General features: G+C 33.4%; 1 protein-coding gene across 2 annotated transcripts in view; it reads left to right on the forward strand.

Moving 5' to 3' along the window:
* The window catches only part of LOC142334478 (uncharacterized protein CG7065-like), a 76,226-nt gene extending 56,987 nt beyond the window's left edge, over positions 1-19,239 (forward strand). For both annotated transcript variants that reach the window (XM_075382540.1, XM_075382542.1), the window contains 4 exons: positions 1,293-1,362; positions 4,927-5,072; positions 10,820-11,300; positions 16,704-19,239. In XM_075382540.1, coding sequence (XP_075238655.1) covers positions 1,293-1,362; positions 4,927-5,072; positions 10,820-11,300; positions 16,704-19,017 — 3,011 coding nt within the window. In that variant the 3' untranslated portion in view covers positions 19,018-19,239. The remainder of the gene's footprint in view (positions 1-1,292; positions 1,363-4,926; positions 5,073-10,819; positions 11,301-16,703) is intronic.
* Positions 19,240-27,127: the final 7,888 nt, after the last annotated feature.

Genomic DNA, 27,127 nt, shown 5'->3' on the forward strand with positions numbered 1-27,127 from the left:
ATGGCCACTGATTTTTTGTTTGCTGTTTTGCACATTAATGTAAATAATATTTTATTAATTTTCTCCCATAATACACTTTGTATTATAAAGTATTATACAATTATTTCTATTAATACGAAAGTTAATTGTACTTAAATTAGATAAAACTATTTACAGTAAATAATAAATCACCTTTTAAAGAAAGATTTTTTTATTTTAGTATCAATAATGAGTCCCTGTTTTGTTTATTTAAATAATTTTATTCTCAGGCGTGCTGCTAGAAATATGTTGCTGCTGAATAGTGCTTTAGGTATATGATTGTGACTAAATTTTACACTCTTCATTGAATGTCTGAGAATGAGAGCAATTAAATTGCTTAAATTTATGTTGAAAATTAATGTATTTTTGACAAAATTGCATGAAAATTATACCTCATTAGGTGTTGTACTGTGCCCCTGGGGAATTCACAATAGGGCTGAAATTATTTAAATTTTGATTTATAATAAGCCTATTCCAAAATATGTGAAAAAGGTTTTTTCTATTAATATGGAGTAAAAAGTTTCACATTAATACTACTGCTGATTAAAGTTGTTAAAATTTGTTTGTGTTTTTACCTTAGTGAACTTACATAAAATAATTTATCATTGAAGAGGAGGAGGTTAGCTATTTGTAGTTTTGTACGCTTTCTAGTTCTGCTTTTTGTAACATTTTGCTGGATAAATATTTAATGTTTGTTGTTTTATAGTGAGATTGATCATTACAGTGTTAATTTTTATTTTCACTACTTTACTGTAAGATTAGTTTTATCTCTTAAGGCTTCGGTTTCAGTATTAACTTTATCAAACATTCATAATTGCATTTTCTTCAGTATGATATATGGTTAGGATCTATCCATTAAAAGTTAAAATCCCATGTTAAGAAAATCTAACAAGATGAAATTACAAATACTAAAAATTATTAGAAGTAATTAAAATTTTTAAATAATATAAAAATAAAATGAACTGTTAAGTAGTTAATGAACAGGACAGATGTGTTATCTTTTTAATTTATTTTAGTAAAAGTCATGTGTATTAAAGTCAGTTCATAGAGAACTTAGGATTATATCATTTAAGATTTTTTTCAGTTTTGAGAATATGAATTTAGAATTGAAAATGTCTATAATTAGCAAGTTCTATTTACATGTATTTGGTTGTTCATTTATTAACGTTTATTATAAGGTAATGGAAATGAATTTTAAATGAGCTTCTTGTTACACATAAAAATGCAAAAGCAGTGTAAGGAACTATAAATATGCTTTTCCTTATTATTTTAAGATGAAGTTACTGCTGTCAAGCCTGATGCTACTACTCCAAATGATGCTGAAAGAAATCCAGCCAATAAGAGGTAAATATTTTAACATGTTGAGTTATCTTTTGTGTATACAACACTGAATTAATCTCTTAAATTAAATGGTAGCATACTGAAAAATTAAACAATAAAATGAGATAAAGTTACTGTTCTCAAGCTTTATGTAGTTCAAACTTGTTCCTGCAGATCATCAAAATTAACTCTTTGTGTATTTATTATGATTAAAAGGCAGGACAGTTAGTAGCACTTAGTAACAAACCATTATTAATTGTACTAATATGTTTACATGTTGTAAGAAAATCCACATTGTGCTCATAATAATTTCATTACATGTTAATGCGATTCAGACTTTAGCTTTACAGCTTTAAAAAAGAAAATATAGCTTTGTTTTTTTTTTTTTTTTAATAGTTAAAGAATATTATGGGTCTTTGTAATATGTTGAGGTTGGAAAGCCAAGGCTGAGGAATATACTAAAACTGATCTGTGTATGTAGAAAGTATGAAAACAGCAAAGATAATGGAGACTGAAAATTGTATCAGTATTTAAGAAATAAAAAAAAGGTAAATTGTTGAAGGTGTAATTACGTAGAAAAGAATGTATTTGTAGGAAAAATTGATGCAGCCTATAAAGATATATTAAACTGTGTTATATTAAAGGTGCAGATCGAATACATTTTTTATGGGATGAGAGATCACAGTTGGAAGAACACATAAAACCACACAGGAGAAATATTATAAAAAACTATCCACATCATTTTAGATGATGGCTATTCTACAATCTGAAATTGATAAACTCTGAAGAAATAAAATATAGTAAGTAGGAAACCACCATATTGGTGTAGTGGTGAACTCATCACAAATAAGCTGATTTTGAAGTTGAAAGTTCTAAGGTTCAAATCCTAGTAAGGGCAGTTACTTTTATATTTGAATACTGATGGATACCAGTGTTCTTTGGTGGTTTTATTAATTTAAAAAAAAAATTTAACTGTTACCTTATCAAAGGTAGTAAGAATAGGTAAATGTGAAAAGCCAACTCAGTCAGTTTGGCTCAAGCATAGGATAGCAGTTAGATGACAAGTTAAGTGCCAGCAGTGGTTCAAGAGATGGTTATTCTGATCCTCAGATTTTAGAAGGCCATTGTAAAAATGTTACATGGTGTTTGTAGATCTTGAGAAAGCATTTGATAGTTACAAGGAAATAATTATTTAAAATTTTAAGAAAATTCAGACTTAAATCCAGGGAAAAATTTACTACAATTGCACAAGGATTTTGGTAGCAATTATGAGAGCAAAAGATGAAGGAAGATTAACTCTAATTCAGCGGAGTGATTTTTTTTTTTTTTTTTAAATGAAACTTGGCTCCATTGTTTTTCAAGTAACATGTGGAAAAATCTGTACAGGAATTAAAGAAAAATTTTAGTGGCATAATTTTGTTAAAAGGAATGAGTTAATTTTTAAAAGTTGATTCACAGATGACTTTTCTTATTTTTTCCCCCTTTCAGAAAACAAAAATGAGTTTATTATAATGTTATAAAATAAACATTAAATAAGTTATATAATGTTGAACAAAATAGTGCAGACATCAAACGCAGACTGGCACAAGCGAGAGAGTACTTGATCACAAAGTTTGCAAAGAAATAAAAATAGAATAAGTCTAAAAATAGAATAGAATAAATGTGAATAAGACTTATTCACGTCTAATTTCTTACTGGCATTCTGTAGTACTATCCTTCACTAGCTTGTGTACCAAATGCCAGGTTAGTAGTAGCTCTGTATTTGAGAAGCCTATTGAAAAAAGATGTTGCCTTTTGTTATTTTCATGAAAATGGAGAAATTGGAAAAGTTTCAACAAACATTTTTAAACTTGATTGTTTTATTTATAAAACAACCAAAAATGAGTCATGTTGTGCTCTGCTAAAAGGCTAACAGATTGGTTGTTTTGTGGGGTATGTATGCAGTATAAATATTAAAAGAAATTATTATGTATTTTTATGTTTGTTCGTACCTGTTTAGTTATCTAGGATGAAGATCTATTGTAAAACTTGCATCACAATAAAATGGATATAACCTTAAATCTTGATAAATCTGAGCACAATTGAATTGCATGACAATGAAAAAGCACACTCATAGATCATTTGTGGAGAATGAAGTTTTTTATTACAGCTGTGGTAGGGATATTAAGGATTTGTTATGACTACTGATTTTTAATATTAATTTATAATATTTTGTTGCCAGTTTTATAACTGGTTTTGTTAGGTAAATGTCTTTGTTCCGTTCTAAACTAATCTAAAATAAATAGGTGCAGATTTCTGGGTTTGTTATGGCACAGTTCAAATATAAATGTATGGAAACTAATGGCTGTTACTGCTGTACAGCTTTCCCATTTCTATATTGAAAAAAAAATGATGGAAAAAATTAACTTATCCATTCTTTTCATTAAACATTTTCTTTTTTTTATTGCCTTTTATTATATTTCTTTGTAACATTTGACTTTTACCACCATTATTTTCATATATTCTTGAGTGCGTCCCTACATGGTACTTCTAGAACATTGATTTGGAGCAGATTCTTGAATCATACTAAAAATGATTTGATTCAGCTTTGTTCATCCATTTTTCTTCCAGTGTATTTTTTATGCTGTTGTGAAGGTCTGTGTTTATGGTATTATATGTTACATAATTTTTCAATGTAAAAGTTCACTTGGGAATTTCCTACATTGATATTGGCTTTTTGGTTTACATTGTTTTATGCACACAATATTTATGCTAAATATTAACAATAGAATTGCTAGAATATCTATGTGTTTTATTTCTTCAAAAATGCTATTTAAATCAATGTTTTTATATTAATACTTTTATTTTTTAAGATTTGTTTTTTACTTGAACAACTTTATTTTATTGACTATGTTCTGATTTTTATCTATTTCTTTGATTTTTTAAATTTATTATATTGCATTATTTATTTTATGCAGACAGCAATTATTTATCCAAAAATTCATGCCCAATATTTAATCCTAATTTCCATCTTATTGAATAAACTTTTAGCATGTTTCCTGAAAACTAAAAAATGTATGTAATACATACATTTCATTAGTTTTTTGTAACTGTTTTTCATTTATTAATGCTGAACAAGTTAATGAGTTTACGATCACTGTACCCTTTCTGGTGTTCAAATGTTAGTGTTGCAAGTTTCTTTGTTGTTAGTATGAAGCAAGTTTTTTGTTCTTGATTTTTTTTTTTCATTTAATTCTATCTTATCTGTGGTGTCTTATGTGTAAGGCCAATTTCCTTCAGATCTTCTGTTATTCCTGTGATCCATCTGCATCCTTTGTTAGTATTTTTAGAATCAAAATTATACTGTACCAGCTCTTGCAGAAGTCCAGAATCTTGCATCCTCATGATGTGTCCAAAGAATCTTTGTACTTTTTGTACACAACTTTGGCATATTCCATCACTGCCAGTCTTTTGGTATTTTTGTTGATACAGGTAAGGTACAGGTACAGAAAAATTACAACATTAATAAAATTATTTCAACTCACAAGATTTCATTTAAATCTCGTTTTTTATGCATTTTATTTTTTTAATTACATTTTTTTATTTTAGTTTGTTTAATAAGGTTGGTCGTATAAATGTTGATAAACGTCAGCTGCGCAAGGATAGACAGCCATTTGAAGATAATGCTGGTTCTACTGATGCAAATCAAAACAGCCCTGATTTGATAATCATTGAAGACATTCCTAAACCAGATGGTAGGTTCATAATTACATGGACTTGTTTTCTTGTTTTTATTGAAAAATTTCTCATTTTACATCTTTTCTAATTTTATATGAATTACTTTTTTTTAAGATAATCTGGTCAGATCATAAAAATTGATAAATATTTAAAAAAGTAGAGAGTATTTTGATTAATAGATTGTTTTTTATTGAGTTATATACTTGTTAAAATACACCCAAGAGGTGCTCTGCATCACATCAGGGAAAAGACCATGTGTGTAACGCCCATCAGCAGTCCCACCTACTCTGCCACAATTGAAATCCATCAATCTTCTAATTCTAGCAGGATTTAGTTGACCAAAATTCTTTGCGAAATAGTGTTTACACCAAGGCACAAGAACATCAATAGATTTTACTCTAGCAATCACCAGGACAACCTCATGAGAAATTGTACAGTAACCACCTTTCACCATTAAGAAAATGTCCCTATAAGTTTTAAATTTTAGCCTATCTGCCCAAACAGGTATGGCATACAACATAATTGCCTCACACATTCTTATAGAGGATAACTCATCATGTCCTTAAAATTCAGACTACAATCCAGATTAACCACACATCAAATACCAATGAAGACACTACTGGCCTTCTTTGCAACATTACTGTAAATGCTCCTTAAAACAAAAATTTTTGTCAAGGAGTACCTGAGGTAATTCTCAACCTGAACATTCCAAATTTGATGGCCTAACATTGAAACACGGACTTGCTGCACCAAAGCCAAACATTTAGCAGCATCACTGTAGTTTTATCCAGGCTATTAACCCCACAGCTCAAGAGACGCAGAGTTCATCCTCATTCTGTGAACATCCTTTGATCAGCAGCAGCCTGTCATCGGCATAAGCGACAACACAACAGCTGCTGGGCAACCCCAACCGCATCAAAGAACTCCACAATCCTCAATAGGGGGCCTAGCACACCTTGGAGACAACCCTTAGACAGTTTCTTTTCCACTTTGTCCATCACAAAGTAGAACCTCTTGATACCTAAAATAACTATGCATTTACCTACATTTCATACATGAAATGCAGACCTGGGTACACCCAGGTCTCTGTAATTGAAATAAAAGCAGAAGGCCACCACAGACTGTTAAATGCCCTGGATATGTCAAGGAAAATCCCCAAGACATATCCATAACTATTATTCTTAAAAATGCTTAAAAGTCATACTGATGCTCCATCAATAACTGTTGTGATGTCAACCTGTCATTAATATGCAGATATAGTATCTTCTTTAAGGCCTTACCAATAACTGGTAATAATGCAAAAGGCCGATATGAGGAATTAACAGTAGGATACTTGCCCACCACCCTTAAATAACAATTTAACTGTTCCCTTTTTCCAACAAATTGGAAAATATCCTGCAAATAACATCTTTTTAAATACTCTAGTGAATATTCTGACATTAGAGGTAAAGTCAGGAGCTTTACCGCTATCAGAGCTACAGATTATCTCATGCACCTTTGCCTCAGTAACTTCTGAAAACATAACATCCACATGATGTTAGAAGTTAAAAGCAACATCTTTCGAACACGACTATGCTAAAGTTTCTACAGCTAAATCATCGTCTGGCAAAAGATTATCCAACAAAATACGTAGGAGATCCTTCTTGAGAGTACGTAGAATGTTCTTTTTTCATTTATGCCCTAGCACTATGTAAACAACACCTGATGAGTCTTTGGGGAACTCCAAGAATAATGTTTGATCTGCCTATGTTTGATGACCTTGTGATCATCTCAGCTCCTGCTATACCTTGAAGCCAAATCTGCTCGCTGCATGGGGTCACTCTGTTTGAGAGGACCTCTGTAAACTGAACTCGAAAGAAAGCACTGAGTGCCTTCAGGAGAAGTATCCAGACTTCAGGTCAAGTATCCAGACTTCAGGTCTTCAGGTTTGACTTCAGGTTAGTAAGTTTCTGCATCTGCCAAGGGGCCTCACTCTCTCAACCCAAACTGCGGGGAATGGAATGCTGAGCAGCATTGATGAAAGCCACCATTAACTGACTTGCCAGGTTCTCAAGATCAAGATCATCATCCAGTTCCCTATCCAAGACATGGAGACTGACTGAAAGAATTGTAACAAACCTTCACCAGTTGAATTGACTTTCCTGTGCAGAAAATGCCCCTGCTGAACTGGGAAATTACACATGCAACCATCACTCGGCCACCAGTGATCTCAAAGACAAAAAGTCATTGGTCGCTAGAGCAATCGTTGACAACCTTTTCACCACAAACACATGCAGGAATGATCTTCCAACCATAACATTTTTATCTGTGCTGGCCAATTTGCATCTACCATCCATCATACCAGCGTATGCTGGCAGTTCACCAGAAACATTAAAAATCTGTCATGTTGGACAACAAAACCTTCTACTGCTTCACGACAATAATCTGCATAAGCACTGCCAGACTTTTTTACATTATTGGAGATAAGAACTTACAACATATACATGTAAGTTCTGAGAATCAACCCTACAACAACATGATGAGCTGCAGCAAGAAGACACAACTTATTTTTCGTCTATGCAAAACAGCGGACATGCTGTCAGAACCACAATAAAATTGCTTCAATCCTGCAAAACCTGGCAGATCACCAGGTGTTATATATGGATGCTGCAACAAAACATCTAACTTATGATGTAAGGCAACTTCACCTAACTCGATTTGAACAATTTCAACTGATCAAAACTAACGATCAAGAGAATTAAAATATATCTTGACAGCTCTCAAATATGATCCATATTCTTTGCTATCAGCAGAGTGTTTATGATCTTTCCTCAACCTTTTACAATTTATACACAATGGAGGATCAGCCTTTTTGGGACAGTGGGCATAGATAACGGGCAGATCAAAGAATTTAGCCCTGTGACCATACCTACAACCCTTGAAACACCGCTAAACATCGATGTACTCCTTGACTCTGCAAGAAGCAAAATTGATAATCAGCCTCCCTTCAGTGAGGAAGGTCTTCAACAATGAAGGACCCACCTCAAACACCCCATGGTAGTGCTCTGCATCATGCCTACCTGTTTTAATAAAAACCGACACTGGGACTAAAATGCAGTATAATCCAACTGTGTGTTCTACTCTCTGAGAGACATCACATCATCAGCTAGAGGACAGTCAGTATCATAAACTATCATTCTCAGACTCCTCTTTCTTTTTAGATCTGCTCTCATGTTGCTTTTCTCGACAATTAACGAGTCCAATATAATTTTGACTGTCTCCTTGTTATCAGCCACCACAACAAGCCCCTTCTTACGAGGATGAATCAAATATAAATAGTAGTAATTTGTTTTTTTAATAGATTTATTGATTAATAATATATACTCAATTCATACCTTCATCATTTCTCTGTATAGTCTTCTACAATCTACACACTTTTGTCGACGATTTGGAAGTTTGAGTATTCCTTGTTCATAAAAGGTTTGAGGATGAGTTGATCAACCATTCAAGCTGCACTCACCTCTTGTTACTTGTGGGGAAAATCAGTGAGTAAAACTCCCCTGGAATAAAAAAAATTTTTGCAAGAACTTTTCCAGCTGACAGATAGGATTTGACCTGCATTGGGAAGCCCCTCATTCTTCCTTCACCATTACTTATTTGCCATTTTTGACTCCAGAGTGTAATGATGGACCCATGTCTCATCACATGTGATGATGTGCCTCAAAAAATCATCCCCTTGCTGAAATCAATGTATTTCAGATCTCCAACCTGACCTGTTTTTGATTTTTGGTGAACAACCTCGAAACCCATAGAGTACTAATTTTTCAAAGCCAGATGATCAGTGATAATGGATTAAGCTCTCCCATAACTGATGCCCACTTCTGATGTGATTTCTTCAATAGTGAACTGGCGATCACCTTACACCTTTTTATACATTGTGAAACAGATGACCCCCATTCTGCCATCCAGCTCAGAACTGCTTGCTGCGTTGAATAGCAAAATTAACGTTTAAATCTGATTAACCCTTGTAGTTTCTCTTATGTTTCAAATACTCAGGTTCCACCTGAGATCAAAGATTGACTTGAAATTCTTCCCTCATCTCTTTACTAGTTTTGGTATGTCCCTCTTTCATATTAATGAACAGGACCTCTGGTTGCTTTCAAGACAAACTGGCCTCTTGCCTGTTCCTTAATAACATCTGCATAATGTTTCTGCTGGGCCATAGGAGTCTTAGGAACCAGCAAAGGAACATCTCCTTAACCACCACTTCCTTCATCTGAATTGGCTTAGAAGCCAATGCCTCATATCCTTCTGCCAGTGCAGACATAAACTTCAAATTCTTTCAATTTTGGGATGAATTTTGACCTTATACTAGCTTAGGCATTTCTGAGATTCTTTAGAAAGGCCACAAACTGCTCACTAAAAACCATCATCAGAGGCATGGAGCTATCAGGCTTACCTTTTGATTTCAGAAAATCAGTTATAACATCTTCCTTTACCTGGGTGGAAATCCCTGCCTGACCTTCTTCATCACTAGAAGAGGCTGACGAATCCGTCAGTCCTTACTTCAGCAACCTCAACAGTCCTAACCCAGTTGAGCTTGGGTTGCTTCTTGGTGTCAGTGTCAGAAGGAAAATCATAAGGAGGAACCCAAGCTCAACTGGGTAAGGATTGTTTAGGTTGCTGACTAAAACATAATAATCTAACTAAGCTCTCTATCTACCTACTAATTCAAATGGGAGAACCCAAAAATGTGACAAACTGCTCGTAATGAGCTGTGGACAGCCAGAGGCCTATAAATTCTCCTGTCACTAGCACCTCTTAGTCGCTGTTGGATCAGCTGCGCAAGAACTTGGCTGAGTAAGCAATCACGCAATTCCACAGATTACAGCATGCACCCAAGGGGTATAAGCAGACCAACAGTTGTTGCCAATCCTTTGCCACGCACTCTTCAGAACCTGAACAACAAATAGTTTTGAAGGGCCTTCGGTGAGGTGGGTGTGTAGCAATTATCCAAACTTAACCCAATTACTGTTCGGCAAAAATAAACAAATCTGTCCTATTCAATTAGTATAGAATGGATGTTGTAATACTTAAGACATACAATATTCAATAGAAGTAGTGATGCACATGCAACCACTAGCTCAAAGAAGGGTCAAAAGCAAGCTCAATGTAACAACAAACATATATTGAAAATAAACTTTAAAAGCCTGCTATTTCATACCTTGATAATAATTACATTTAAATGTGTGGGCCAACAAAATTATACTGAAAAATAAAAAAATTACAGTAATAGTCTGCAATTTCTCTCTTTATCACATATGTTTTCATTATTAACTCATTTTGTAAAGAACATTGTTTTTAAGTATTAAAACATTTTTGTAGTGGTAAGATAAATTCCTAAAACAGAATGGATTTATAAGGATTTTATTTTAATGTAAAAACATTTTTGTGTCTGTATTTTACACAAGCATACACGCACACATGCATGCATACGCATACACTAATAAACCAGAACTTCTGAATGAGGAGGTATCTTTTTTATTGAAATCTTCAGTTTTTATTAATATGATTTACATACACTATTATTTATTAGTAATAATTATTAAAAAATTCCACAATTAAGATATAGAAATAAGGTGATTATTTAAGATAACACAATTGTCAGTTGTGTATGGTTACTGTATTTGGTAGTTTTTTGTTTAATGTTTTTATTGATAATCAATAAAAAATGCAGTGCTTGAATTTTAAAATATGTATATGAATGTTAATTCTCTTTATTCAGATAAAGAAAAGAAAAAACCAGAACCTAGAAGAAAGTCACTATCTTCTATTTCTACTGTATCCAGTGTGTCCAGCAAGAGGTCCATATCTCGTTCACGTTCACCAAGAAGTCGAATGAGATCTCCAGTCGGTTCTCGTTACAGACATCGTCGTTCTAGGAGTAGATCACCTGCTAGCAGACGGAGGCATTATATTAGTGCTGGCCATCACAGACATTCTCGTTCAAGATCTAGGACGCCTAGCGCACGTTATCGGTACAGATCTCGATCAAGATCACATTCGGGTTCTCGATATGGACGATCCAGACGAGATAGGTCACCTCACTTGCCATATCCGCGACGCAGACACACTTTTTCAAGGTCGCATTCAAGATCACCTAGATCAAGAGGTTCAAGGTCTCCAAGACCCAGACATTCAAGATCACCACCATCTCGGTTTAGACGTTATGTTAGGCCGAAAGTGCCCATTGGTTCTAGTGGCAGGTTAGTATTAACCTGCCTTAGTTATTAACCTGTTATATATTCATGTAGCCCAGGTGATCCATATACCTGATGATCATTTGAAAAGTTACCACATTTATTATTCAACAGCTATCTGTCCCATCATATTTCTGTTTGCAGGCATGTATACCATTCTCGGGGAGAACCTTTTTAAAATTATTTTCAAAAGAGTTGAACACACCCTCTCCACTACATCTACCCCAACTCAAAAATCTTAAATGGCAATGGTAACATCTCGGAAAAATTAATGAATTTGGGTTTAAAAAATTAAATCTGCCCACCCCTTTGCTTCATAGGTGCGAAAAACCATTTGGGTAGTACTTTTTTTAAAATTATTCCAACAAAAATAACTATCAAATTAAATGATACTACTTCTTAAACCATTTGAAATAGTCATAATCTGTGGATTAAAACTGTGAAAATTATTTCTTAAATTACCAACACAAATATTGCCCTTAAATGTTTTCTAAATTTTCAAGGGTTGAAAACTTATTTTTTATTAAATGAGACATTATAGCTTGTGATGCCTCATTCAATGAAGCCCTTTGAATGACAAGTAATTTGGTACAAATAAAATAAAAATTGGTTCACTGGTTTTGAAAGTTTATTATCAGATAAACTTAATGATTGAATAATTAAATAAAAACTAATTCATATATGAATAACTGTTAATAAAAAAAATAAAGCTTAAATCATAAGCTCAGAAATAATAAATGAAACACATTTAAAAGTATCAATTATTAAATCATTTGTTCAAAATGATTCCAGTTTTCCTGTAAACAATAAAGTCTGTTGAAATTTACATCTTACTTTAATGAAAGTTTCTCTGGATACATCCTTACATGCTCTTACAATTTTATTTTAACTCTTGTATGTTAGCATGAATTTCTTTATAAATTATTAATTTTAAATGACACCACAAAAAAAAAGTCCCAATTGTGTAAGATCAGCACAGATCTTACCGGCCACTCAACTGTTCCTCTTCTACCTATCCATTGCCCAGGAAACATTCATTCCAACCATTTTTGAACTGGAAGTGAACAGTGAGCAAGTGCTTCATCTTGCTAAAAGTGAGAAGCATGTCTTCGTAAAGTAACATATTTCATCTGATTTTCTAAGGTATAGACTATTAGTGGGTGAATAATTTAATCCAGCAACTGCAAATACTTTTCACCTGTCAGATTCCCATCTGTAAGTACTGGAGTGATTGTTCATGGTTCACACTTATTTTTTCAGGATACTGCATGTTTCCAACATTGAAAACATGAGTATTTACATTGATCCAAGTATTGCCTTTTATGTTTGTTAACGAAGCCATTTAGAAAGAAGATGAATTAAAATACGAGTATTTTACATAAACATTGGATTTGCATCTATTAATTGAATCATTTCTTCACAGAATTCAATCCTTCTGTCAGCAGCATCATCCTCAATTTTACATGGAAAAATTTATTCAACTTCAATGTCGTGAAAACAGAATTATAAGAAAAACCCCATTTTCATGGGAGATTTTATGAGTTGAGCTCTGAGGATTTGCTACTACATTTTCCAAGATTTGAACCAAAGTTAATTCGTCTGAAACCTTTTGCCCTGCAAGTTTCTTATTCTTGACAGATCCAGTTTCTGGAATTTTTTCATGTAAAAGTGTGAAACATTTTTATTTGGATGCCGTTCATTTAACGCTTGGGTAGTTCTTCTAGTACATTTATTTTGTTCTCCATATGTAAAAATTAGTTAAGTACTTTCTTCCAGATTTTGGATTTTTAAATTTCCAGATTGGGTCATTTTACAGAGATAAATTTACTAAAGACAAATATGAAAAGCCATATGGTAGAACAATAACACAAACCAAATGATAATTTTAACTAAAGAACACAACAATTTAAATAAAACATGATGATAAAATAAATACTATAAATATAAAAACTATAAATAAATATAAATACTTTTTGCCAATAATTACATACAGTATGAAAGATAACTTTGCAAAAGTTTACTACAGAAACTAAGATCTCAATAATTGGCAAAATTATATAATTTGTTATATATATAATTAATTTTTGATTTATATATATATATATATATATATATATATATATAAAACATAAACTTTTCAGTATGTTGCCAGCAAAGAAGTAGGTACTTATTGGTTTTTTGTATGTGTACTGCTTTTATAATGCTGTGTTTACTGGTACATTTTTTCAATGCTGGAAAAACCTAAAACCCATATTTTTAACAAGAATGGATGATTTCAGACCTAATGCTTTGGGTCAGTAACACTGTATCCCAACATAACCTAAAAAACCTGCATTTTTATTCATAACTTCAATACCAGTGAACCAATTTTTACTTTATTTGTACTAAATTACTTGCCATTCAAAGGGCCTTCCAATGAAGTGTACAAGCTATATCACTTTAAAAAAATAAGTTTTCAACCTTTCAAAATTTAGAAAACATTTAAGGGTGAAATTTTGTGTTTGTAATTTAAAAAATAATTTTCACAGTTTTTATTCAGAGATTGATTATTTCAAATAGTTTATAAAATTACATGCCGTTATTTTTGTTGGACTGAAATTTAAAAAAAGTACTACCCAAATGGTTTTTCACACCTATCAAGCGAAGGGGTGGGTAGATTTTAATTTTCTTTAAACCAAGTCTTTTTTTTTTTAAGTTGTCGATTAATGTAATTAAATGTTACCATTGCCATTTAAAATTTTTGAGTTGGGGTAGGTGTAGTGGAGAAAATAATTTTCCACCCCTTTGAAAATAATTTTAAAAAGCTTTCTGCCGAGATTGGTATACATGCCTACAAATACATATGATGGGACTGATAGCTGTTGAATAATAAATGTGATAACTTTTTAAATGATCACCCTCTCTGTATTTAAATTACTGCATCTTAATAAAAAATTCTTTACAATGTTTTTAATTATATGTAATACATTAACTTGTAGTATCACTGTAATATTATTAGTTACTTAGTTTCTGATGTTTATTAGGTAAAGTAATGATGAATAACAGTTAATTTGAGAGTTCCTTTTTTTAATTTTTATTCTTATGCTCCGTTAGATGCAATTTAATATTTTATATAATATAATGGAATTGTGCTGGATGAACATCTTTTCATGGAAAAGTTTAGCATGAGGTGTTAACCCCCCCCCCCCACCACAAATCAAATAATTGATTTGTACGTTTATTATTTCTAATGCAGTCAAGCTTTTCTATGTTAATAAGCTTTCATTCTTCCAGACATGGCTTTCTTTTGTCCTTCTATTTTAGCGTGTTCTATGTTTTGACTGGTTTATCCTGAATTCTTTGGTTTTCATTTTTTAATATTTGCCATAGGTTTTCTCTTAATGGTTTCTTCTGTTATGCTTATTAATACTAGATCTTCATGAATCAGCTTGAACAATTTATTCATTACTTTTGTATAATTGAGGAATTCTAAGATGTTTTGTCAATAAGTTGTTTATTCTGGAAAGGTAACTTTTAAAAGCTAATTTTTATTTTTCTCATTGTCTGAAAATCTATTTCTATACTTTTTCTGTTATTTTACAGATCTTTTTTTACAATTTCAACACTAGAACAATTTATTCATTACTTTTGTATAATTGAGGAATTCTAAGATGTTTTGTCAATAAGTTGTTTATTCTGGAAAGGTAACTTTTAAAAGCTAATTTTTATTTTTCTCATTGTCTGAAAATCTATTTCTATACTTTTTCTGTTATTTTACAGATCTTTTTTTACAATTTCAACACTAATAATTTTCTAATGTGTTTTCCTTCCTTCTTTTCTAGATTATCCATTATTTCTTGGTTATTCATTGTAAACATTTCTTCTGTGTACAAGACTTCTAGTTTTACTACTTTATGTTACAAGGGAGATTATTTTTTTATTGTATCTGTGCCAATTGGAATGAGAGTTCAGTCTTTGTGTTCTGGATTCAGTTATGTTTTTCGAGTACATTTTAATTTATCCATTTTCCCTAAATAAATATAATGCTCTTTCTTCTAATATTCTGTTAATTAAATCAATTTGTTAACATTTTTTATGATTTTATAATTGGATGCAATCTAGAAGAGAATTTAACTAAAATAGTATTTGTATGGGACTTTATGACACTAGTTTGAGGAACTCAGATCTCATCTTTGTGAAATTGTTTTATAATTGTATGTTCAGGTAGCGATTTAGCTAAACTCAATAAGATAAAGTAATAAATTTCCTTTGAAACATTTTATTTTGAAAATAGGGATTCACCATGTTTACTCAGGAGAGAATAGTTTGTTGATTGAGAACACATTTTAGAAAAAAAAAAATGAATTATGAGAATTTAAATAAGGATTTAAATTTGAATAAAGTACATTTTGAGATAGGGCCAGGACTAAACCTTTTTTCATTAAAAAATCTAGTGAAATATTGGCTGAGTGTATTCTTCCACATAAAAAGATAAAAAAATTGCACTGGAGAAAGGCTAGGTAATATAGCTAGTGTAAAATTAATATATATTTGTGTTATTTTTGTTGAAATTCCAGTCAAAGTAATTCTGATGGGAGATGCACTGTAATAAATTTCAAGTTTTGTTTGCATGAAGGGTAGTTTTTTTAGTGTTTACTAACCAAATAATGATCTGAGTGAATAGTCTAACTGAAGTTAGATATAGGAAGACTTTTTATATGAAACCTTTAGTGCTAGAGGAAGTTGCTGGGGATCGTGCTTCTGTGGATCAGTTAATTTGATAGTTGAGGGTTGCAAGTTATGGTAGGTTGTTGTGGTTGGAAGAGGCTATACAAAGGCGATTGATTGTGTAAATACATTGATGGAAATGTCTGGTGAGGCATTTGTATCGATGGCATACTGAGAGTCCAAACTGATGACTGTGTTATGCTACAAAGTTTAGAAGGTGTAAAAGACGATCTCCGGTAGAGCCCATCATGGCTAGGAATGGAGGAGGTGGTGTGGCGATCAGGATAATGTCACAGGTGTCTTATCCTACAGAATAATTTGTTTCTAGTGTCATCAGTTACGTATACTTTAAAATTGCAAATTCCATAAATGTTTGGAACTATTGCTTATTAATTTTATTTTCTTTAATCAAATATTTATTTATTGTTTATAATTAATGATGTCATATTAATAATTGAACATAATAGCACAAGTTAATCCAGTATAATAATAATATAATATAATTAATAGGATAAGATTATGAATATAATAATCTTTATTATACCTTTACCAAGCATTATTCCTTTCTACCAGGCATTGTTTGTATTTCGTGTTCTGTGCAATTTTTATGTAAAAATGAGTAATTAATTAAAATTAATGATATTAAGGTAATATTCTTAAATTGTGTTCATATTTTATAATATAGTGTTATTGTTGTTTTAGACCTATGGTATCAAAGGAGGACACATCATCACAGAAATATAAATGGGAGAAGTTCAGAGAAGATTTAAGGTTGTATGCTAAGGAATTAGACGATAAGTTAAAGTACTATGAGAAGAATCCTGAAAAACATCCTCAGTATCCTGAGGAATGGAAGGTGTTTTGGAATCGTCGTTATAAAGAATTACAAACTGAAGGTAAAGATCCAGCTAAACATGATTTCAAACCTGAGTGGATAACATTCTGGAATAAACGTATGAAAGAGATTCATGATGAAGAATTTAAAAACGGAAAGGAAAAACTTCGAGAAAAAATTGGATTAAATGAGGAAGATATGAAGAAGAAAGAAAGTGACTGTCAGTTGACTGATAATAAACCGGATGAAAGAATGAAAGATGTTACAGTAGATGATATAAAAAATACATGGAAAGCTCTGACAGGATCTGAAATTAAAGAAAGCACTCCCAGTCCTTCAGTGATTGAAGAAAATGAAAATTTATATGAAGAAAATTTTGAAAATCGCCATGTTGATTCACATTTGCGGTCTAGATTGCCGCCTCCTGGTGCTCGGAAAGGCTTTATACCGTTTGATGATAATGCCCCAAGAGTTGTATCTGTTTTAAGATTGATAACTGTATTAGAAAGTCAGCTTGGATCATTGGGGCCAAAGGTTGTTTCATTGCTTTCTAAGGCACTTGCTATGGAAAAGGTTTGTAAAGGGAGCTCACAAGATATTTTATGTGATGAAGAGCAGTGTGTTTTATTTGAAACTGTCAAGGAAAAGTTAAAAGGTTTGCTTTTTGCAGGTTTAGTCGATAGAAATTTTGTAAATGCTACAAAAGTAGCTTTAAGAAACATTGAAGACTTATTTTCTTGTGCTCCGAAAATGTCTAAGAGAGAAAGGACATTGCATTCTGCACCACCTGCACCTCCTGCTGATCCTGTTTCAGTTCCTGGTATTGGTACAGTTGATAGAGTGGCTATCGCACAGCAGATTGCAGGTGCACTTATTGCTCAAGGAAAAACAGATGTGACTGAAGATGAGCTTGAACAACTAATAAATGCGGTTGTGGGAATGGCACAGGCCTCATCTAATAGTTCAAAACCTATTACTACTGCTGCTTATGTCAGTCAGCAGACTCAAAATTGCCATCCTGGTAGTGAAATACCTACAGGCAGAGTAGGTGGAATTGGTGGTGGGCTTCCTGCTAGTGGTGAAGTACAATCGAGTAGTGGTGGTCTAAGATTATTACAGTCAGCATATGATGAAGAAGACAAACGAGGACCTATGGAAGGAAAATCTGAACTCTGTGTACGCAAGCTACCCGTGGTGAATGCTACGAACTCTCTAAATAGCTTTACAAAAGATTTAACAGACAAAGATTTAAAATGTTTACTAGAAAATTTTAGAGATCTTTTACCAAATGAACAGTCAAAATTAATATCATACTTCAAAAAACTGGAATCTTCTGAACCAGCGAGAATTGTAGCATTACAGAAAGAAGTAAATTTGCATGCACTTTTAGGTCTGGAGTCTGACAAGGTCATTTGTTCGGATACAGGTAGCCAATTGTCACCATTCACATCAAAATCTGGAGATATTAATCTATCAGCTGACCAACAACCTCAGAAAATATCTGACGGTAAAAATGATGGTTATGATGATGACGATGACGATGAAGATGATGATGATTATAGCGTAGAAGATGTATACAAAGCAGCTTCTGAGAATTTAAGACAACAAGAACTTACACAGGAGAGGAAAAAGATTGAATCCATGCTGGCAGATATAGTCGAGGCAGCAAAAAAAGGTGATTCTGTTGGAGATTTGTCAGAAACATTACAGTTTTCAAAAAGCCCAAAAAATCTTGATTCTGATGAAAAGGTTCAGCATGCATCTTTCCCAGGACCACAGTCAAGTGCTTTTGCAAATTCTTTTCAAGAAACCACTAATAATAAAAATGTAACAAGTTATCCTGTAAATTATTATCAGCAACAACCGTATCAGCAATCTGCTGTCACTAGTCATCGGATGATGAATTATGATGGTGGAGTTTACGATAGAAATACTAGTTTTCCTTATGGTACTGAAGCAACAACACCTTCTGCTGGTAAATTCTCAGAAAACATTCACCCTGTAAAAAGAGATAGCATAATGAATAGTGACACTAGACCTCCTTACGCTGATGTTGACAATAATAGAAGTCAGTTTCCATTTAACAGAGATTTTCCTACAACTAGACACCTGCCACCTGTACAAAGTCAACTACAACAGCATCATTACAGTCAGAGTAGGAACAACTATCCTAGGTATTAGATTGGTGTATGTTTTTAGTTATTTTATAATTCTGTACAAAACATCTATATTTAATTTTTTGAAAAATGGTTTTTATATGTATTATGTACACCTAAAAATTTGTATGAGGTTAAAAAACTTTGACTTATTTTATAATTTTTAAAAAATTTTCTTAAGATATATATATATCATCGTATCATTTTTCATTGTGAATTACAGTTGAATAAATAATATCAATCTATACTTATGTATTTTTTTTTTTTTTTTTTTGAGGTTTTTAGGGGCATCGACTACTTTGGTCATTAGCCCCATCCATCCCACTTCAAAAAAAAATAAAAAAAAGGTTCAAAATTTCACATTTCCATGTGTCAAAAAATGATCAAAATTTTACTTTTCCTTATAATTTCTGATCCAATTATTCTACTTTCTAGGCTTTCCTTTCGGCCAACCTTTTTTACACCGCTTTTCCATTCTGCGAACGGCCTCAACTTCCGACGACAGAGTGTCTGAGGCTTCGGACATGGCATCGTCTTCTCTTTCTGACGCCAATGACGTTCGCCGGCTTACATCTGTTGATGAAAGCTTCAATGGTGCTGTGAGCATCGTTGCAATTGAGTCTAAACTTGCAACCGATGCACTTTCGGCGGCTGATGAACTCGATTCAATGTCTAAGGCTGTGCTTGGGCCGGCTGGTACAGATGCTCTCGCCACAGTTGTTCTCTGAGCTTTTGGGGCCTCTGTAGGTACGGTTTTAATATCGTCTGTGTCTGGTGCTTTTTCGATAGTTACTTGCACCTCCATTTTGGTTGACGCAGATTTTTCCTGTACTCTTGTCACAGTATCCTTAGCTATATGACTCGTCGTCGGGGTGATCTTTAGATCTTTGTCGAATAAATCAAGATTTTTCTTCATTACGTCTATTGCTGGAGTTATAATCGAGGATTTTGCCGGTTTTTTAAACTGCGCTGGTACGGGTCTTCTGTCGGCGACGTCAGTCCGGGATTGAGCCTTCTCATGTTTACTTTGTTGTATCTGATGAGTCGACTCGATCTTGGAATCAATGATTCTTTCTATCATTGTCGCGAGACTTGGTGCCATCGTATTAAGCAACTGCTCCACGTTGATTTTAGGTGTGGGGGGAGGAGCAGCAGCTGCTTCTGCGTATGAAGTCGATGGTCTAGGTGTACGTAGGTTTACAATCTTCTTCGCTTCAGGGTAGCTGACTTTTTGAAGCGTTTTAACCTCCTGAATGGCTGTTTCTGATTTGTATACTGGGCAGTTCCTGGATCGACAGTTATGGTGCCCTTTACAATTAATGCAGACTGGAGGGTCTTTACATGGATCACCCTCATGAATCTTCATTCCGCATATACAAATTTCCTGCGCTTCACATCTAGCTGCAGTGTGTCCGAAACGTTGACATCTAAAACATCTCATCGGCTGCGGAATAAATGCCCGTACATCAAGCCGATGGATGCCAGCTCGTACCTTTTCAGGAAGACTTGGCCTATTGAATGTCAAAACATGAGAGGCCGAAGGAAGAATCTCACCATTTCGTCTCATAGAAAGTCTGCGACAATGTGTCACTCCCTGACACTAGACATTTCCTGCACTATTTCTTCTTCAGTACAGTTAAGAAGATCACGGCAAACAACAACTCCTCTAGATGAATTAAGTGCACTATGCGGTTGGACAGTAACCGCAAATTCACCGATCTTCTTCAACGCCTGGACTTTCTGACTTTGCATGTCGTTTATAGTTTCGACATGTAATCCGTTAAACGTCTTACGGATTTCCTTGACAGGACCACCAGCACAATTTGTAATCTCTCTGGCAATTAAGAATGGACTTACCTTTTGGAAGTTACCATTCTCTTTTGTAATGACCAAAAATCTTGGTTTGGGAACATTATTTCCAAACAAAGCTTTTCTCAAATCTTTACTGATTTTATCAGCATCTTTTCTAATCTTATCACTCTCCTTACTTTTTTCCGCTTCGCTTGTGGCGAATCGGCGGTTTCTAAACGAGGGTGTTTACGTGCACCCTCTGCCACGTTTGAATGTTCAATGTTCATGAACAGTGGATCCCTTCTGTAGCAAGGCTAGCCGCCGGGGTACACCCCCACTCCAGGGCTACTAACCTTGGAGGTCCTATCCGGTACTCCGGTGGAACCGGCATATGTCCTGGCAGAGAGCGGATGCGCAGTCTCTGCACTGACTCCAGGCCCCTACACACCGAAGCTTTCAGGGCTCCCATGCTCCGAACATGGGCACCTTAACTACATGCTTGCCATCGCAGGGGGCATGTGGACAACGGAAGGGTCTCCGTTACACCTGCAATAACATTGATCCTGGCCGCCACATCGCCAGCTCTAAGAATGGTATGAATCCATTTCCAAAATCGTTTGTTATTTCATTTCCTGCAGGTAGCCAAAAATCCAGTCCGTTTAGTGACCTGAAGTTGGAACCAGGTCAAACTTAGCAAAGCATAACCGAGGAATTTACTCGGAACCCCGTTAGCCAGCTATATGTGATGTACAAAGGTACAGCTGTTGCCGCCCTGGACGTGGAACATAGATGTTGTGTTCCGGACGTGGGGATTATCTACCTCAGGGCAAAAATGTATGTATTTCTTTTCCATTCTGCGTTTACTTCCAAGTAGTATTTTTTGTTTACATGTAAGAAGGTAATGAAATTATTAGCCAATTATAATTATGATTAAGTATTTTCAACTGGGGTTATAATTAAGGCTTACATAACAATATTTTCTTGAAAAAATTTGGGACAATTTTTATTTTTGTTCCAGTCACCACATCTTGCAATACTGACTGATCTGATACAAATTTCTACCTCATATCCAATCATGGAAATATTTTTTCACTGTCTTTGGATAAAGTAGGTCTAATTTTAAGTTGACACTTATAACCACTAATTGTCAATTTAAAATTAGACCTCCTTTATCCAAAGAAGAAAGGTAAGGTTTCTCAATTTTTAAGGTGTGAAACCAGCTAAGATTTATTAATAGAATGCAACAGCAATATGGAAAAAGTTGAGTAAAAGCAAGATCTGTGAATCACATTAATTGCTTTAAAAAGGTAGGATTTCTCTCTGTGAACTACAGGAAGCTCTTTTTTAAAGAATAAAAAATACTTGCAAGTGAATTTAATATAAGATATGCTTTTCTGCATTTTTTACACATTAAATCTTTTAATTCTTGATGCATTATCTTCCCCAAAACTATAAAAGTGACAGAATTACAGCATGAGAAAAAAAAATTTATTAACAATTACTTGAAATGGAAAAAGCTACTCTGGCACACAAGCAAGCTTTATGGATTGCATCAGGATGTTGTTACATTAAATAACTATATTAGTTAACACTAAAAATTATATTGTTGCCTTCTTAATGCTGATTGCATGTTTTATTCTGTTTTCCTAGTAAATTTTTGTCTTTTTTATAGTTAATCTAACTGCACAGACAAGTGTTCTTTCTATAGTGTTCTGCTACTTACAAATTGTAGTTAGAAATTGAGCTAGATCTATCGGTGTGTGCATCATAACAGCCATGTTGTCCTTTAAGGTAGAAATTTTATAAACTGTTTTCTAGATATATATATTTTTTTTTACAGAGAGCTTTCACTGTTAATTTAAAATCAAGTTGTTGGTTACTACCTTTTGAGAATTTTTCTAGTGTTCTATTTTGTCATGTTGAAGATTGATATTCGTTGTATAGTTTAATTTGTTGTCTTGTCTTTGTACCCTTTTTGCCAGCAGACTTACTGCTACATTCTCATTTATAAGTACATATGATGGGATATGCTGAAATGTTATTGTTTTACAATTTTTAAGAAATCTCTTTGATTCCTTCATGCTTCGTGGTTTATAAACTTTGGTTTCTTGTGATTGTATTTTGGATTAGCTTTTTCAAAAAGCTAATGACCATAATGACAGTTACTGTAGAGCTACATGTTTTGCTTTAATTTCTCAGTTTTGTTTTGTCCTAAATTCTTAAAATCTAGTTTGAGAGAGTATCTTTCATCTTAATTTGTTTTCTTGGTTTACTACTGATAAAGGAATAAAGGAGAAATGCTCTTTTATTTAAGATACGAGAGAAAACTCTATACATGATTGATAAATATTTGGTTATTATGATTCTAGGCATTGATCAATCTGATTTGCTATACATACCTCTATAATCCTATAAATTATACTATATCCTCCCAGATGTTATACCTGCCTCCATAATTAATTATATCAAAACCACCAAATACCTTCAATAGTACACTTCAAAATTATTTCATCTTCAGCAGTAAAAAATTAACAAGATTACTATAAAATATTAGCATATCATGCTTTGTCAAAATTACATTACCAGCAGTTAAAAATTACAAGAATAATAAATAACAGATATAAATGTAAAGTATCAGAAAAATATTTAAATTTAAAAATAATCCTAATTAATGAATTTAGGATTATTTTTAAAATTACATATATATTTTTCTGGTACTCGTACATTTATTTCTGTTATGTCTCTAGTATCTCTAAATTATTATATGTGGTATACACCAGTAATTGTACATGTTATTTTTGAGGTGATAAGATGCATTCAAAAACTTGAATGCTGTTTTGTAACTTTGAAAGCGCTTTAATTGGTTAAGCGTTTTGCCATTATTTATTGATTGAATTATTGGTTTTGATCTGTTTGAAAAAATACATTTGTAATGAAAATAACTAAAAATATATCGACTGTGTTTAATAAAACTAATTTAATAGGGTAACAGGAAATTTAAAATTGAGTTGGAATAGAGTAATTAATTAAATGTTATCCTCCAAAGAACACTGAAGTAAGTTTATTTAAAATTATTCCTTATGAAAAAGCAGTAAGCAGACACATCAACATTGATGCAAAAATATTGAATATAAATATTTATATTTTTTAGTGAATATTATTAATTCATAGTTAATATTAATTCAGTTTGTTTTCCTTTCATTATATGTCAGTTCACTCGTAATAAATACATAATATAGTATAAAAAATATTTTTATAATAAGAAACAAAATTTTAGTGAGAAAATTAAAGATATTTTCTATAAAATATCAATGCAGCCAATGCCACATAGCCTGTGTGGCTAAAGCACACAGACTATGCTGAGTAAACAACACCACCATCGATTTGCTTTAGCCAAAAACATCATTGTCAATCACTTGCATCAGTGATCTTACTAATTCTCTGACCTTAGAAGTCATTTGTCATCATTTACTCACTTTAATAGCATATTAACATCACACCACAGGCATACTCAATGTTCATAAGGTTTGCGGCCATGCTTAAAGACACAGCTCCTGCCAAATACCCCCACTATTTCTAAATTAATATGGTAAGATTGTAATGCTCAATTTAATTGGAATCTGGAATATTTGTAACTGCAGTCATATTTATTTTTTTTAACCTGAAAAATCTTTCACACATTTCATAAATCATGGAAAGATTTTAAATAAAATCGAAAATTTTGATTTTGGTTTGTAACAAGAATGTTAAAAGCTATCAGGTAGAGCTTTCTTGTAATTATAATTCTTTGTAGTACAAAAAAAGCATTGTGACTGTAATAACAATATTATTTGTGCCTAAAACTTTGTTTGGATTTTCTGGTGTAATTAGCTGTTGATACATCAGTCTTGAGATTCCAGCGGTAGTCAGCCAGCATTCTTAGGTTCTATTTTCCCTGGTAATGTGTTTCCAGGGTGAATATTTTTTGGTAAAAGAACTCAAAAAAAAATCTGGAGCTCTGAATGGTGTTCATCACTCACAACTACAAGATTGGCAAGGAGAAAATCTAAGAAGTGAATCTTTAGCGATTCAATGATTCCTTTATTTTAGCATCACTTATGTTAAGGAATTTACTTTTTAGAAAGTGAAACCCAATATCCATTGCTTTAATGAAATTTAATGTGTAATGATGGAGGGTAAAATTTTTCAGGTTTTATTAGTGCTGGACTCACAATGTCCTCTCATGTAGTGAATGTTTCACTTTTTACCACTCTTATTTACAAAGATTCTTCCTATCCCCGATTTCAACAAAATTTAGTATACGCAAGTTGTAAACCAACTAACAGGGCCTATTATTTTCAGATTTCACAAATATTCTTACTGAATCATATCCAACACATGTTTCATATGAGCTGCAGGAATCAAAAGGATTGATGAGATATTATTTCCAACATGAAAGACTCCTTTCATATGCAGGCTGGGGTGTCAGGAACATCTGTGCAGGCTGGGAAAGGTGTTTACATCCAAGATTTTGAGATATTTGCTGGAGGTGTTGTAAATTCAATTGTGCTAACTAGAGCATTTGATGAGTTGTTAAAGATTATAGAGAACTCTAGGACAGTGATTCCCAAACTGTGCTGAAAGGAGCAACCACTAAATCCAGCAAGGAGATGGACAAATTTCATCACGTCTTCTTAAAAAAAAGGGTTGAACTTGAAGATTTATAATGTTAAGGAAACACAAAAGCAGTTAGTCATTGCTGACAAGGAAACCATTAAGGTTATTTCTGACTCTTTAAAGGTTGGTGAGTCTGATATGAAAGTCGACTCGAGAATCATAATTTATGATATAGATTGGCGACTATCTGAGGATGAGTTGATGACTGTCATTAGAGAGCAGAGTACTCAGATGGACCAGGCTTTTAAGTCTGAATGTCGGGTATTGTTTAAATTGGATAGGTGCGAGGCAGAGTGCTTCCACACAGTATCTTCCAGGTCAGTAATACCAACAGGTTCACTAAGGAAGGCACACTGTTTATAGAGTTCTTTTCTAGTCAAGTTAAGAAATATTTAAGTGTTCAGTGTTTTTTAAGTGCTGCAGGTATGGTCACAGGCCTAAGTTCTGTGATCATCCTGCAGTATGTGCTCTCATTGTGGCGACGAGAAGCACAAGCATGACGAATGCCCTAAGAAGTTGGAGGGTCCGACTTGTATTAATTTTAAGTGGTCTCGTAAAGACCAAAAGCACCCTGTCAATAGTAAAGAATATAGACACTATTTGAGAGCTGTTGAAATGTTTTAAAACTCAGTATTTAAAGGTTAGATTTGGACAGTTAAATGCTAAGAGTGCCTACATTGTTCAGACTGATCTTTGTGAGATAGCACTATGTTGAGGATTGGATGTTCTGTAACAGCATCCATACATTGTACCTGGTGAACTGCTAGGTTTTTCTCATTGGTAGAGGTTTTGTTTTGGTTCAAATAGTATGTCTGCTGTTTTGTGCAGAATAGAGGTTGATTGTGTTTTCATTTGACAGCTCTCAAATAATCATGTTGTGGTCCATGTGGATGTTCTGTATTTGCATCTGTATGTTGCAAGTTCATATTTTCAGTATAGAAATCCTGCTGATCATCATCTTGAGGTCTGTGATATTATACTTAGATTCTCTGGTACTAGTATAATACTTATTGGTGTGGATGTGAACGCTAAGTCACTTTTGTGGCATAGTGGTTTCACTGATGATTGCGGTGAATTAGTAGAGGGCTACTTAGTCCAGCATGGTCCTCAGGTATTTAATGTTCCTGGGAGTTGCCCACCTATGCAGGTAATGTAGATGGGCGATGGAGAATTGTTTGGAGGAACGAACTTCAATGTTACTGTTGGTAGGTATATTACTGCCAATGTTTGTAATTAGAAGGTAGTTTGATGATTACTCAGGCGATCATCAATTGATTCTTTATGAGATTGTTGGGGGTTTGAGTGATGGGTACCAATGTAACATTAAGGTTCAGCAGGGTCATTTTCTGCACAGGCATGCAGACTGGAAAAATTTGTTGATTTTCCTTCAGTCAGGCTTTGACTTTTGGATTGGAGTCTAGAGGTTCTGGATTTGGAGAACCTGGCAGTGAGTCTGTTGGTGGCCTTTATTGATGCCACCGAAAATTCAATTCCCCGTGGTTCTGGTCAAGAGAAACAGCTTTGAAATAGTTCTGTTCAGCTTTGAAACAGGCTGTCAGTCTGCTGAGAGCTTCTCAATGTGAGGGTAATCTGGAATGACAGACAGTTCTTGTATCTGAGTACAGAGATCGTAGATCTCAATATTTTCACAATATGGACGATGAAGAGAGATTTTTGGGGAGTCGTCT

This window comes from Lycorma delicatula, chromosome 1 (genome assembly GCF_047948215.1).
Source record: "Lycorma delicatula isolate Av1 chromosome 1, ASM4794821v1, whole genome shotgun sequence".
Lineage (NCBI taxonomy): Eukaryota > Metazoa > Arthropoda > Insecta > Hemiptera > Fulgoridae > Lycorma > Lycorma delicatula.